The 14,902-nt window shown below is 43.8% G+C and overlaps 1 protein-coding gene across 1 annotated transcript in view; it reads right to left on the bottom strand.

Annotated features, from left to right (window-relative positions):
- LOC145341391 (FYVE, RhoGEF and PH domain-containing protein 5-like) overlaps positions 1-14,902 on the bottom strand; it is a 103,719-nt gene that overhangs the window by 38,857 nt on the left and 49,960 nt on the right. The window contains exon 14 of the mRNA XM_080186331.1: positions 2,523-2,622. Within this exon, the coding sequence (XP_080042457.1) occupies positions 2,523-2,622 (100 nt within the window). The remainder of the gene's footprint in view (positions 1-2,522; positions 2,623-14,902) is intronic.

Genomic DNA, 14,902 nt, shown 5'->3' with positions numbered 1-14,902 from the left:
ATGAGGAGAGATTGACTAGGTTAGAATCATTTTCACTGCAGTTCAGGTAAATGAGGGGGGATCTCAGAGACTTATAACATTCAACATGTCTAGACAGGATGTTCTGTCTAAAGGAGGATGTTCTGATGGTGGGTGAGTCCAGGACCAGAAGTCACAGTCTGAGGATTCAGGGCAGACCATTTAGGACAGAGGTGAGGAGACATTTCTTCACCCAAAAACTGGGTAAAAAATTCATTACCACAGGAAGTAGTTGATGTCAAAACATTGAATACATTCAAGAGGCAGCTAAATATAGCACTTGGGGCAAATGGGATCAAAGGTTATGGGGAAAAAGCAGGATTAGGCTATTGAATTAGATGACTAGCCATGATCTTTATGAATGGTGGAGCAGGCTCGAAGGGCCAAATGGCCTCCTCCACTCCTATGTTTCTATATCCTGGATTCCATGTGATCTAACCTTCCAAAGCAGCCTATCATGTGGAATTTTATCGAAGACCTTACTGAAGTCCAGATAGGCTACGTCTACTGCCCTGCCCTCATCAACTTTCCTGGTCACTCCATCAAATAACTCTAACAAATTTGCAAGGCATAATTTCCCATGCACAAAGCTGTACTGACTCCTAATCAAACCCTGTCTTTCCAAATGCCTGTATATCTTATCCCTCAGAATCCTCTCTAGTGACTTGGTGGTCTATAATTCTTTGCAGCCCTTCTTAAATAAGGACACAACACTTGCTACCCTCCAGTCTTCTGGTACCTCACCCATGGCTAATGCTGATACAAATACCTCAGCCCGGGCTGCCAAAATTTCTTCTCTAGCCTCACGCAGATATACCTGGTTAGGGCCAGGAGATTTCTCCACCTTCATACATTTTAATACACCCATTTTCTTCTCTACTGTAATGTGAACTGTCCCCAATATATCACCACTAACTTTCCCAGGTTCCCATGTCTTCATGTCTTTCTCCACGATAAATACAAAGGAGAAATATTCATGGAGAATTTTGACCATCTCCTGTGGTTCCACACATAATTAATTATCCACTTTGGCCCTTAAGGAGTCCTATTTTCTCTCTAGTTATACTTTTTCCTTTACTATACTTAAGGAATCTCTTTGGATTCATTTTAGTCCTTTCACCCAAAGCTATCTCATGCTTCCTTTTTGCCCTCCTAATTTTCTTCTTGAGTATATTCCCCCTGTACACCTCTAGGGAATCCCGTTATTCCATGTTGCTTGAGCCATGCCTCCTTCTTTTTCCTGACAAACCTCAATATGTTTTGTTATCCAATATGTTATGTTGGTCCCCTACTCCTGCCAGCCCTGCCCTTCACCCTAACAGGAACACATCGACCCTGAACTCTAGCTATTTCACTTTTAAAGGCCTCCCACATGCTGGAAGTCCCTTTGCCCACACACAAGCCACTCTAATTAACCCTTGCAAGCTCCTGTCTAATTCAATCAAAATTCATCTTGCCCCAATTTAGAACTTGCAACTGTGAACCAGTCTTGTCCCCTTCCACAACTAGTTTAAAATTAATAGAACAAAGGTCATGGTCCCAAAGTGCTCCCCCACTGTCACTTGCCCTGTCCTATTTCCAACGAGTGGTCAAATTTTGCCCTTTCCTGAGGGGGACCCTCTACATACTGCCTGAGGAAACTTTCCTGAACACACTTAACAATTTCCACCCCATCTAAGCTCTTAACATAATGGCAGTCCCAGTCTATGTTCGGAAAATTATAATCCCCTACTATGACAACCATAAATTCCCTACTAGAACGCCTACTCCTGCAAGTCTCTCCAATGTCCCTGCATAATTGTTCTTCTCATTCCCGATGACTATCTGAGGGACTGTAGTACAATTCCTATCAGGTTATCATCCCCTTATTTCTTAGCTCCACCCACAAAGTCTCGCTGGATGTTGCCTTATGGTTATTTCATCTCTGACTGCCAGAATCAAAAATGTAAATCCTTCTCCTCTCTTTCCTCCACCTCTTTCCCGCCTAAAGCAGCTGTACCCTGGAACATTAAGTGTCAATCCTGTCCCTCATTTAGCCATGTTTCAGTTATAGTTATAATATCCCAGTCCCATATATCTATCCATGCCCTGAGCTCTTCAGCCTTACCTGTTAGCCCTCTTGTGCTAAACTAGATGCAATTTAATCCAAGTATTCATTGTGCAAACACATGCAAGTCTCTTTGAATATCAACACTTGCAACTTTCTAATCTTTTAAAAATTGTTGTTTTTTCCGTTCTAACACCCAAAGTGAATCTCACACTTCCACACGTAATACTCTATCGCCACCTTGTTTCCCACTCACAAATCTGTCACTATCTCTTTGCAGTCTTTGTGTTTCCTCCCTCACTGTTTACATTCCCATCTAGTTTTGTATCGTCAGCAAACTCAGATACATTGCTCTCTGTCTCCTTGTCCAAGTCAGTGTCTTATTTGAAGTGTTTCATGTGATTTGTATCAATATCAGGAAGGTAATAATCAGAGAGCTCTCTGCTCCAACACTGACCTCAGCATTTCCTCTCAGCACCAGCAACGTCTGCATCTTCTGATAATTCTCCACTGCTTTGCTAATGACAGCCAGCCACTCGCCACATTCTGCAGAGGAGCTGACAAAGAATAGAGAAAGGATAATATAAAAATAATCACATTATCTAAATATTAGTTACTGCCAGTTAATTCATAGTGACAAGCCCTCCTTGATATTTCCAAGTAATAATAAGTTCTGTACACATGTCAATTGTAGCCTCAGCAGATATCACTTTGCAGAAAGTGTTAGAAGCTACAGAAAAATTTGTACAAAAAAAACGTACAGCTGACAAAATCTATTGGTGAATAATCTACATTCAGATTGCATTAAGTCAAATTAAACGTGAGGGATATTGGGCAAATTGTTCAAAACTGGCAATTGACTGGCTGTTTTAAAGATTCTGAGTTTCATTTTCCACGGAGTTCCTCAATGTGATGTTTATGAGAAGGGTAAAAGTTTCAAATAAATTGAATGAATGGACTTAAGGTAATGCAGAGGCTGATCAGTATATTTGGACTTGCAAAGGCAGAGAGAGAGAGAGAGAGAGAGAGAGTGAAAGAGTGCGAGAGAGAGTGAGACACACTGAGACAGAGGACTGGAGGAGCATAAATAGTAGGATTCCCATGGGTCTGGATGGTTCTGAAATATGTCAATGACCTAGATTTAGATGTTCATGCCTTCTTCTGTTCCCTACCTGAGAGCATGTCATACCCACAGTGCCATAATCTCTAACACAGATAGGACAAGGGTCATAGAATCATAGAATCTACGGTGCAGGAAGAGGCCATTTGGCCCACTGAACCTGCACCAACAACAATCCCATCCAGGTCCTGTCTTGTCCCTGTAACCCCACATATTTACCCTCCTAATCCCCCTGACATTAGGGGGCAATTTATCATGGCTAATCAACCTAATGCGCGCATCTTTGGACTGTGAGAAGAAACTGGAGCACCCAGAAGAGGAAACCAGAGCACCTGGAGTCAGGTCCCTCATCCACCCCAGCCAGAATGGGGATTAAACCCCATGCCATTGGCGTCAATCTGATCTTCCTCGGCTGCTCAGCCAACTGAGATAATCAACCAATTGAATGAGTCTGAGTTGCTGTGGTAACAGACACTTTCCGTGCATGTTGTAATCTGGAGCTGTGGATGGTGATGGTAAAGGCTCCAATCTTCTTTCCATCATATATCTGATCAGGAGTCTCTTCCACTCTTCCTGCCATTAGCGTGTGCTGGCAGCATTTACTGAGACTCAACCTGTTTGGCCACATTATGAATCACACCTGCCTTGGCTACCTTGGGGTGGGAGTCGAACCCGGAACCTCTGGCTCAGAGGCAGGGACATTCCCCACTACACAAGATCTCCTCAGCTTTGGGTGATTGGTACAAAATTACAAGAGGATAGTGATTTTTAAAAAAAAATCAAGTGCTGAAATGTAGACTGGGGCAGGGACAGTGGGGTGGGCCCCATCACCAACATAGAAATCAGGGGTAAGCTGACTTCTGATTGCTGGCAATACTCTGCAGATATGTTACAGCCAAAAATTTGCCTTCTGCTCCTGAGAGAGAGGCAGTCCTGTCTCCGGGAGCTGCCAGCCAGACAGAGAGCAGCAGTCTTGTTCCAAGTGGTGTCACTGGAGATGCTGATGGAGACTGGAATGAAAGAGAAGGCAGGCCTCAGTGGTGAGGAACTAGGGGATGGAAGGGGAGGAGGAGAGGATTACTTGGGGGAAGAGGGGCTCCATTGGTCACAAGGTATTCAAGAAGGAGGCACTCCACCCTTGCTCAGTTAGCAGTCTGCTAGGTTTCACCAGTATTGCTGGGAGGAGGCCCTTAACTGGCCATTGATTGGCCAGAATTAGTCTGTAGATTAGTGGGATGCCCAACGCCTCTCCTGGCCACTGGTAAAATAGGAGGCAGCAAACAGGTGGTGATACAGTGCCACAGCCTGACCATCCAATGTTCCAATTACTTACCCCCTCCAAACCTGTGCACCGCCCCCCTCCTCCCCCCCACAAACCCCATGCCATGAGAGGTACTATTTAATGAAAAGTCCAATTTCAAAGAGGGCACAGGAGCAGAGGAACCTGGAGGCAAATGTGTACAAAGTGAAAGTTGTCAATATGGATTTCAGGATTCTAAGCTTTATGAATAGGGGCAGAGAGTACAAGATTATGTTAAACTGAGGCTTCAGCCTCAGCTACAGTATTGTATCCAGTTCTGGATGTAGACTTTAATAAAGATGCAAAGAAATGAGAGAGTGCAGGATAGATTCACAAGAATCTATTCTGGGATGAGGAATTCAGTTCCACGGATAGACTGGAGAAGCTGAGAAAGTTGAGAAGAGATTTAATGAAGATATTCACAATGGTGTGGATCTGGACAGAGTTGATAGGGAGAAAATGTTCTTACTGGCACAAAGGTCAGCAATCAGAAGTCACTCATTTAAGGTAACTGACAAAGGCAACAGGAGGATGAGTTTAATAAAGCAGTGAATAGTTAGGATCAGCAATGCGCTGCCTGGAAATGTGATGGAGGCAGATTCAAGTGAGGCATTCAACAGGAAACTGAATTAATTATCTGAAGAGAAAAAGCTTGCAGGGTTATCAGAATTGACAGGGCCAAGGGACAAACTGAAGTTATCAATAAACACTTAATTTCAACCATATAAGACTCAGAACCCTTTGAATATACAACATGGTGGCAGCTCTTGGAAAAACACAAAACCTCAGAGAAGCTGGAAAAAGATACATAATACAGCCAGAGACTCCATAAATTGCGGAAGTCCAGTTTGAATACCCACAGAATGCAAAGTCAAATGACCTAGCAGGGATAAGCTTAAAAATAAATTGACAAGAATAAGATTTAAAACATTTTCAGTCTTTTAAAAGTCAGTTTCTAAAAGCACCACTGGCAGCCTGGATTCAGACTCAGGTCATATTACATGGCAGCCAAGCTTATTACAAAATAATTTTTAAATTGGCAGGTTAGAAACCAGAGCCAAAGATGGGAGTTAAGACACTTGAAAATGCACCAATATACAGGGAAGGCCCAGAATACTTGATGAAGTACTGCACAAAACAAAAGACAAAGAGACTGGGACCACCAATGCAGCAGGATCCCACCAAAACACAAAAAGCACAGGAAGACTCTTTGAAGAAATGCTCACTGCAGCACCATCTTTAAAACCTGCACAGCATTTAAACATGTACTCTCAAAAATCTTTAAACAACCACGGATAAATAAATTGACTTCCAAGAACTAAACCAAATGCAAAACTGGGCATCTTGGAGAATAAATTTTTAATGTACCAGAGTAAATCAGGTCTAAATGAGAAATCAGAGGAAATACAGATGAATACATTTCTGTACTCATTTGGTGAGTTTGTGGATGAAGTAATCCAAATGCAATGATAAATCCTCAACCAGCTTTGATGAGGTATTTAATGCCTTCGACAAATATTTTAATCTTTAGGAGAACACAGAGCTTAAAAACAGGAATAAAAAATCCCCAGTAAAGCCACAAAAGGGAAAAAGGATATTAGCCAACCAACCCACGTGATGGCAGCAGTCAGACTGCGAACCAGCCTTTAAGTCTTAAAAATAAATCTGTTAGAAAATCCCGATACATTTCCATATTGCAGCAGCTGGGACAGTGCTGAGTCACCTGACTATGATGACAGAACTGGAACAAATTAAGGCTCCATTGGAGTTGGGATGCCTCACATCTTTTAAAAAGTATCTGGATGAGTACTTGGCACATTATAACTTTCAAGGCAATGGGCCAAGTGCTGGTAAATGGATTAGGTGGGAGTTTAGGTGTTTCTTGTGTGTCAGTGCAGACTCAATGGGCCTCATCTGCACCATATGATTCTATGGAAACAGGCCTGATTAAGATCAAAACCAAATGAAGGAGAAGGATAAAGCTCTGCTGCAGGTAGAGAAAGAAAAAGTCAAAAACAAGATCAGAAATGTTCATATCAAGGTTGAATTGGAAATTTGAATCATAAAGGTTGGAGCTGTGTTTTGAAAACATATGATAAACCTAAAGGCTTCAATGAACCAAACTATTCAGGATCTGAGCAAGCACATGTCTTAGGTGTCCTCAAGGTAGAAAGAGGCTTTGAAAGAAACAAAGAGTTGAATCTTGAGAAGAATATTCAAATCCGTTGCAATACAGACTCAGTAAGCATAAATAGCAACTCTGAACTCCCATTGTTGACAAATTGAAGTGGAATTGGAAGAACAGCCAGGCACAACAGCAGGTAAAAAAGGTACACAAAGAACTTACTGCCTTGAAGAATCAACATGTGCCCCTGGACAAACAAGAAGAGTGAAAAAAATGCTCAGAACTATTTCAGAAAAAAACTGTGTTGGTACTATCAGTAGTGACAAAACATTGCACTGAAGAACAAAGTGATTTGGCAAAATGCGAACAAGATAATAAATGATTGAAAGAACAACTATTCATCCTTCAAGATAAAAGGGAATACATAATCCTTTAGCAGCATAAATAAGTGAAGGCTGACTTGGACAGCAGAATAAAGTCAAGCAGTCTCTGTTAAAATACAAAACCCAAGACAAAGCAATTGAGCTTAGGCAAAGAAAAGGGAATCATGTTAAAAGTCCTTCAGATTTGTTCTTTGTAGTTGGTATAATTAGTAATCAGAGTGCGATGAGCCAGGAAGCAGTTGAGGCACAGGTCAGGTATTGAAGAAGCAGCAGTTAGAGACAGTCAGCCATTTACAGGAACCAGTTCAGCCAGGGCTTAGGGGCTAAAAGCGCAGAACAGCAGGGGAGACAGTCACCCAACCATAGGAAATAGCTCAACTAGAAATGAAGTGTTGAATTCAAAAGCCAGTTTGAACAAAAGATTGTTTTCTTTGCTGAACCAAAGAACATTCCTAATACTGGTTATTTAAGCTGTGTCGTTTGGTAATCACTGGTTAGATTTGAACAAAAAGTTTATGATCTGTTGTTTAATGAAAAATAGATCTGAGTTCTCACTGTTTCTGAAAACATTTCTCACTAATATCCAAAAAGAAATACACCACAGGTTGGAACACTCTCGCACAAAACATCACTGGGATTTCGTAACACGTCACTCTAAAAGAACTGAAGAACCATGACAGGGTTAAAAAAAATCATTAAATGCAACAGAATTCACTGTGATCAGAGTGCAGCAGGATTCCCCGTGATTGGAGTACAAAGGATTCCCCGTGATTGGAGTACAGCAGGATTCCCCGTGATTGGAGTAGAGCAGGATTCCCCGTGATTGGAGTACAGAGGATTCCCCGCGATTGGAATACAGCAGGATTCCCCGTGATTGGAGTACAGCAGGATTCCCCGTGATTGGAGTAGAGCAGGATTCCCCGTGATTGGAATACAGCAGGATTCCCCGTGATTGGAATACAGCAGGATTCCCCGTGATTGGAGTACAGCAGGATTCCCCGTGATTGGAGTAGAGCAGGATTCCCCGTGATTGGAATATAGCAGGATTCCCCGTGATTGGAGTAGAGCAGGATTCCCTGTGATTGGAATACAGCAGGATTCCCCGTGATTGGAGTACAGAGGATTCCCCGCGATTGGAATACAGCAGGATTCCCCGCGATTGGAATACAGCAGGATTCCCCGCGATTGGAGTACAGAGGATTCCCCGCGATTGGAGTAGAGCAGGATTCCCCGCGATTGGAATACAGCAGGATTCCCCGTGATTGGAGTAGAGCAGGATTCCCCGCGATTGGAGTAGAGCAGGATTCCCCGTGATTGGAGTACAGCAGGATTCCCCGTGATTGGAGTAGAGCAGGATTCCCCGTGATTGGAGTAGAGCAGGATTCCCCGTGATTGGAATACAGCAGGATTCCCCGCGATTGGAGTAGAGCAGGATTCCCCGCGATTGGAGTACGGCAGGATTCCCCGCGATTGGAGTAGGGCAGGATTCCCCGCGATTGGAGTAGAGCAGGATTCCCCGTGATTGGAGTACGGCAGGATTCCCCGCGATTGGAGTACAGCAGGATTCCCCGTGATTGGAGTAGAGCAGGATTCCCCGCGATTGGAGTACGGCAGGATTCCCCGTGATTGGAGTAGAGCAGGATTCCCCGTGATTGGAGTACAGAGGATTCCCCGTGATTGGAGTAGAGCAGGATTCCCCGTGATTGGAGTACAGAGGATTCCCCGCGATTGGAGTACAGAGGATTCCCCGCGATTGGAGTAGAGCAGGATTCCCCGTGATTGGAGTACAGAGGATTTCCCGTGATTGGAGTAGAGCAGGATTCCCTGTGATTGGAGTACGGCAGGATTCCCCGCGATTGGAGTACAGAGGATTCCCCGTGATTGGAGTGCAGCAGGATTCCCCGTGATTGGAGTAGAGCAGGATTCCCCGTGATTGGAGTAGAGCAGGATTCCCCGCGATTGGAGTACGGCAGGATTCCCCGTGATTGGAGTATGGCAGGATTCCCCGTGATTGGAGTAGAGCAGGATTCCCCGTGATTGGAGTAGAGCAGGATTCCCCGCGATTGGAGTAGAGCAGGATTCCCCGTGATTGGAGTACAGAGGATTCCCCGCGATTGGAGTAGAGCAGGATTCCCCGCGATTGGAGTAGAGCAGGATTCCCCGTGATTGGAGTAGAGCAGGATTCCCTGTGATTGGAGTACGGCAGGATTCCCCGTGATTGGAGTAGAGCAGGATTCCCCGCGATTGGAGTACGGCAGGATTCCCCGCGATTGGAGTGCAGCAGGATTCCCCGTGATTGGAGTAGAGCAGGATTCCCCGCGATTGGAGTACGGCAGGATTCCCCGCGATTGGAGTACGGCAGGATTCCCCGCGATTGGAGTACGGCAGGATTCCCCGTGATTGGAGTAGAGCAGGATTCCCCGTGATTGGAGTAGAGCAGGATTCCCCGTGATTGGAGTACAGAGGATTCCCTGCGATTGGAGTAGAGCAGGATTCCCCGCGATTGGAGTAGAGCAGGATTCCCCGTGATTGGAGTAGAGCAGGATTCCCCGCGATTGGAGTACGGCAGGATTCCCCGCGATTGGAGTACGGCAGGATTCCCCGTGATTGGAGTACGGCAGGATTCCCCGCGACTGGAGTAGAGTAGGATTCCCCGCGATTGGAGTACAGAGGATTCCCCGTGATTGGAGTACAGAGGATTCCCCGTGATTGGAGTAGAGCAGGATTCCCCGCGATTGGAGTACAGAGGATTCCCCGTGATTGGAGTACGGCAGGATTCCCCGTGATTGGAGTACAGAGGATTCCCCGCGATTGGAGTACAGAAGATTCCCCGTGATTGGAGTACAGAAGATTCCCCGTGATTGGAGTAGAGCAGGATTCCCCGTGATTGGAGTACAGAGGATTCCCCGTGATTGGAGTACAGAGGATTCCCCGTGATTGGAGTACGGCAGGATTCCCCGTGATTGGAGTACGGCAGGATTCCCCGCGATTGGAGTACGGCAGGATTCCTTGTGATTGGAATACAGAGGATTCCCTGTGAATGGAATTTTTTTGTTCTTCATTCATGAGATATGGGTGTTACTGGCTGGCCAGCATTTATTGCCTATTCCCTAGTTGCCCAAAGGCAGTTGGGAGTCAATCACATTGCTATGGCTCTGGAGTCACATGTAAGCCAGACCAGATAGGATGGCAGATTTCCTTCCCTAATGGACATTATTGAACCAGATGAACTTTTCCGACAATTAGACTTTAAGTTCCAGTTATTTTTATTGAATTCAAATTCCACTACCTGCCAGGGCAGGATTTGCCCCTGGGTCTCCAGAACATTAGCTGAGTTTCTGGGTTAATAGTCTAGTGATAATCCCATTAAGCCATCACGTAATTTGGATGGTGTAGCCATGTGGGTGTGCTTCGTTAATAAATTATTATAATTAGACAAACATATAGAGGCTGTAAAGGCTGTAACTGGTTAACTACACTCATCTGACATAAATAAGGTTATCAGAACAATTAGTCGTAATTGCACATCAATGTTTTCAGAGCAAATGTATACTTGTGATTGTTATAATGTAAATTACTGTGAGGTAACCAAAGGTCTAATTACTGATGCAATCTACCACTCAGGAAATCTGTATACAGCTTGTGGAGGCAGATTTCTCTGCTCTATATTGACTAAAGGCCAAATTAAACTCAAAGTTTCATCTGGTCTTTTAAGGGGCAGAATGTGTGGCAGATGGAGAGCTTTGATGTTCCCTAAGAAACCGATTGGCACAGAAGATGCAGAAAACCAATGATACAAGAAAGAGACTGCAGAGCTGAAGGAACATTGGAAGAAAACGTAGAAAAAAATTACATTTCCAGATGTATATTTTGTTATGATTAGTAAGAGAGGAGAGGGAGTTGCACTTTTGATTAGGGAAAGCATCAAGGCCGCACTGAGGGGATATATTCCAGGGTTCAGCCACTGAGTCTGTATGGGTAGAACTGAGAAATAAGAAGGGGGAAATCAGTGTGATAGGGTTGTATTATAAGCCCCCAAATAGTCAGTGGGAAATTGAGGAGCAAATATGTAAGGAGATTACAGATAGCTCCAAGAAAAACAGGGCAGTAATAGTCGGGTATTTTAATTTTCCCAACATTGACTGGGACAGCCATAGTATTAGAGGGTTGGATGGAGAGAAATTTGTTGAGTGTATTCAGGAGGAATTTCTTATTCAGTATGTGGATGGCCTGACTAGAGAGGGGGGCAAAACTTGACCTCCTCTTGGGAAATAAGGAAGAGCAGGTGACAAAAGTGTTAGTGAGGGATCACTTTGGGACCAGTGACCATAATTCTATTAGTTTTGAGATAGCTATGGAGAATGACAGGTCTATCCTAAAAGTTAATATTCTAAATTGGGGCAAAGCCAATTTTGATGGTATCAGACAGGAACTTTCAAAAGTTAATTGGGGAAGCCTGTGGGAAGGCAAAGAGACGTCTGGTAAGTGGCAGCCTTTCAGAAGTGTGTTAACCAGGGTGCAGGGTAAACACATTCCTCTTAGAGTGAAGGACAAGGCTGGTAGAAGTTGGGAACCCTGGATGACTTGCAATATTGAGGCCCTGGTCAAGAACATAGAACATAGAACATAGAACATTACAGCGCAGAACAAGCCCTTCGGCCCACGATGTTGCGCCGACCAGCTTTCTAAAAAAAAAACTAACCCATTAATCTAAACCAATCCCATTTCGTCCATAAACCTATCCACAGATCTCTTAAACGCCCCCAAACTAGGCGCATTTACAACTGCAGCTGGCAGGGCATTCCAGTCCCTCACCACCCTCTGGGTAAAGAACCTACCCCTGACATCAGTCCTATAACTACCCCCCCTTAATTTAAAGCCGTGCCCCCTCGTGCTAGCTTTCTCCATCCTAGGAAAAAGGCTATCACTATCCACCCTGTCTAAACCTCTAATCATCTTATATGTTTCAATAAGGTCCCCTCTTAGCCGCCTTCTTTCCAGCGAAAACAACCCCAAATCTCTCAGTCTCTCCTCATAGGATCTCCCCTCCATACCAGGCAACATCCTGGTAAAAAAGAAAGAGACATATGACATGCATAGGCAGCTGGGATCAAATGAATACCTTGAAGAGTATAAGGAGTGTAAGAGTAGAGGGCAAAAGGGGGACATGAAATTGTTTTGGCAGATAAGGCAAAGGAGAATCCAAAGGGCTTCTAAAAATACATAAAGGGCAGAAGAGTAACAAGGGAGAGAGTAGGGCCTCTTAAGGATCAACAAGGTCATCAATGTGCAGATCCACAAGAGATGGGTGAGATCCTAAATTAATATTTCTCATCCATATTTACTGAGAAAAGCATGAATGTTAGGGAACTTGGGGAAATAGATAGTGATGTCTTGAGAAGTGAAAATATTACAGACAAGGAGGTGCTGGAAGTCTTAAAGCGCATGAAGGTAGATAAATCCCCAGAACCTGATGAAGTGTATCCCACAACGTTGTGGGAGGCTAGGGAGGAAACTGCAGATCCCCTAGCCGAGATATTTGAATCATCGATAGTCACGGGTGAGGTGCCTGAAGATTGGAGAGTGGCAAATGTTGTGCCTTTGTTTAAAAGGGGCTGCAGGGAAAAGCCTGGGAACTACAGGCCAGTGAGCCTCACATCTGTGGTTAAATTGTTGGGAAGGTATTTTGAGAGACAGGATCTACAGGCATTTAGAGATGCAAGGACTGATTACGAATAGTCAGCATAGCTTTATGAGTGGAAAATCATGTCTCACAAATTTGATTGAGTTTTTTGAAGGGATAACCAAGAAGGTCGATGAGGGCAGTGCAGTTGATGTTGTCTACATGGACTTTAGCAAGACCTTTGGCAAGGTACCACATGGTAGGTTGTTCCATAAAGTTAAATCTCACGGGATCCAGGATGAGGTACCAAATGGATACAAAATTGGCTTCTTCACAGAAGCCAGAGGGTGGTTGTAGAGAGTTGTATTTCAAAGTGAAGGCCTGTGACCAGCGGTGTGCCTCAGGGATCAATGCTGGCCCACTGTTATTTGTCATTTATATAATCACCAAGATGATCTTGGTGTCATCTGCAAACTTACTAACCATGAACCCTATGGTTAGTAAGTTTGCAGATGACACCAGGATTGGTAGCATAGTGGACAGTGAAGAAAGTTATCTCCAATTGCAATAGGATCTTGATCAATTGGACCAGTGGGCTGACAAATGGCAGATGGAGTTTAATTTAGACAAATGCTAGGTGATGCATTTTGGCCAACTGAACCAGGGCAGGACTTAATAAGTTAATGTTAGGGAGAATTACAGAACAAAGAGATGTAGGGGTACATGTTCATCATAGCTCCTTGAAAGTGGAGTCACAGGTGGGCAGAGTGGTGAAGGAGGCATTTGGCATGCTTGGTTTCGTCAGTCAGAACATTGAATACAGGGGTTGGAACGTCTTGTTGAAGTTATACAAGACATTGGTGAGGCCACACTTGGAATACTGTTTGCAATTCTGGTCACCCTATTCTAGAAAGGATATTATTAAACTAGAAAGAGTGAAGAAAAGATTTATTAGGATGCCACCGGGACTTGATGGATTGAGTTATAAGGAGAGGCTGAATAGCCTGGGACCTTTTTCTCTGGAACAGAGGAGGCTGAGGGGTGACCTTATAGAGGTCTATAAAATAATGAGGGACACAGACAAAGTAGACAGTCAATCTTCTTCTAAAGATAGGGGAGTCTAAAATTAGCATAGATTTAAGGTGAGAGTGGAGAGATACAAAAAAGTGTCCAGAGGGGCAATTTTTTTTCACACAGAGGGTGGTGAGAGACTGGAACAATCTGCCAGAGGTAGTAGTAGAGGCGGGTACAATTTTATCTTTTAAAAAAGCACTTAGTTAGATAGGTACGATGGGAATAGAGGAATATGAGCCAAATGTAGGCAACTGGGATTAGCTTAGGGGTTTTGAAAAAAAGGGCAGTATGGATATGTTGGGCTGGAGGGTCTGTTTCAATGCTGTAAACCTCTATGACTCTAAGAGGAGCAGACTGCCTATCCTTTATTCAACCTCTCAGTTGGTCACAATAAAAGTTTTTTAAAAATTACTTTCCCCTGTAGATACCTTTTCTAACCCAAATATATTTACTTTTAAGTTTTCTTGAGTCAAGGAAAGAACAAGCTACTAAATACAAAGAAAGATACACAATGAGACAACTGCATGTGCAGATATCAGAAGGAAGAAAAGCTAGGCTCCAAATAAAAGTTAAAAGAATATACGATTAAGTCCTTTGCTTGTCCTTGAGGCGTAAATTGTTTAGTATTGCGACTGTTTGAAGTTTGAAAGCAAATGGGAAAATTTCAAAGAGCAAAGAACAATATAGCACAGGAACAGGCCCTTTAGCCCACTAAGCCTGTGCTGATTCCTAATCATTTTATTTATTCCCACTGCTTATTGCCCATACACAGTTTCTATCTCCGTTTTCCTCTCATTCATGTGTCTATCAAGATCTGTCTTGAATATTGCTGAAGTGCTTACTTCCACCACATCCTCTGGTGTGCATTTCCAGGCACCCACAATCCTTATGTGAAAAACTTTCTCCATACATCTCCCCTAAACTTTCCCCTCTCATCTTGAATCTCTGCAATCTTGTAGTTGACTTTTCCATCCTGGGAAAAGGCCTTTGTCTAACCATCCTCTTCGTGCCTCACAATTTTGTAGGCCTCTATTAGGTCACCCCTCAGCCTCTGTCTTTCAAGTGAATACCTAAAACCTCCAGACAATGCAACGTCCCGGTAAACCTTCTTTGCACCCTCTCCAAAGCATCCAGGTCCTTCTGGTAGTGTGGTGACCAGAACAGCACACAGTATTCCAGATGTGGCCTCACTAAAATTTTTTATAGCTGTAA

Source organism: Carcharhinus amblyrhynchos, chromosome 3 (genome assembly GCF_965287045.1).
Source record: "Carcharhinus amblyrhynchos chromosome 3, sCarAmb.v2.hapA, whole genome shotgun sequence".
NCBI lineage: Eukaryota > Metazoa > Chordata > Chondrichthyes > Carcharhiniformes > Carcharhinidae > Carcharhinus > Carcharhinus amblyrhynchos.
This window is presented reverse-complemented; position numbering and strand designations above follow the sequence as displayed.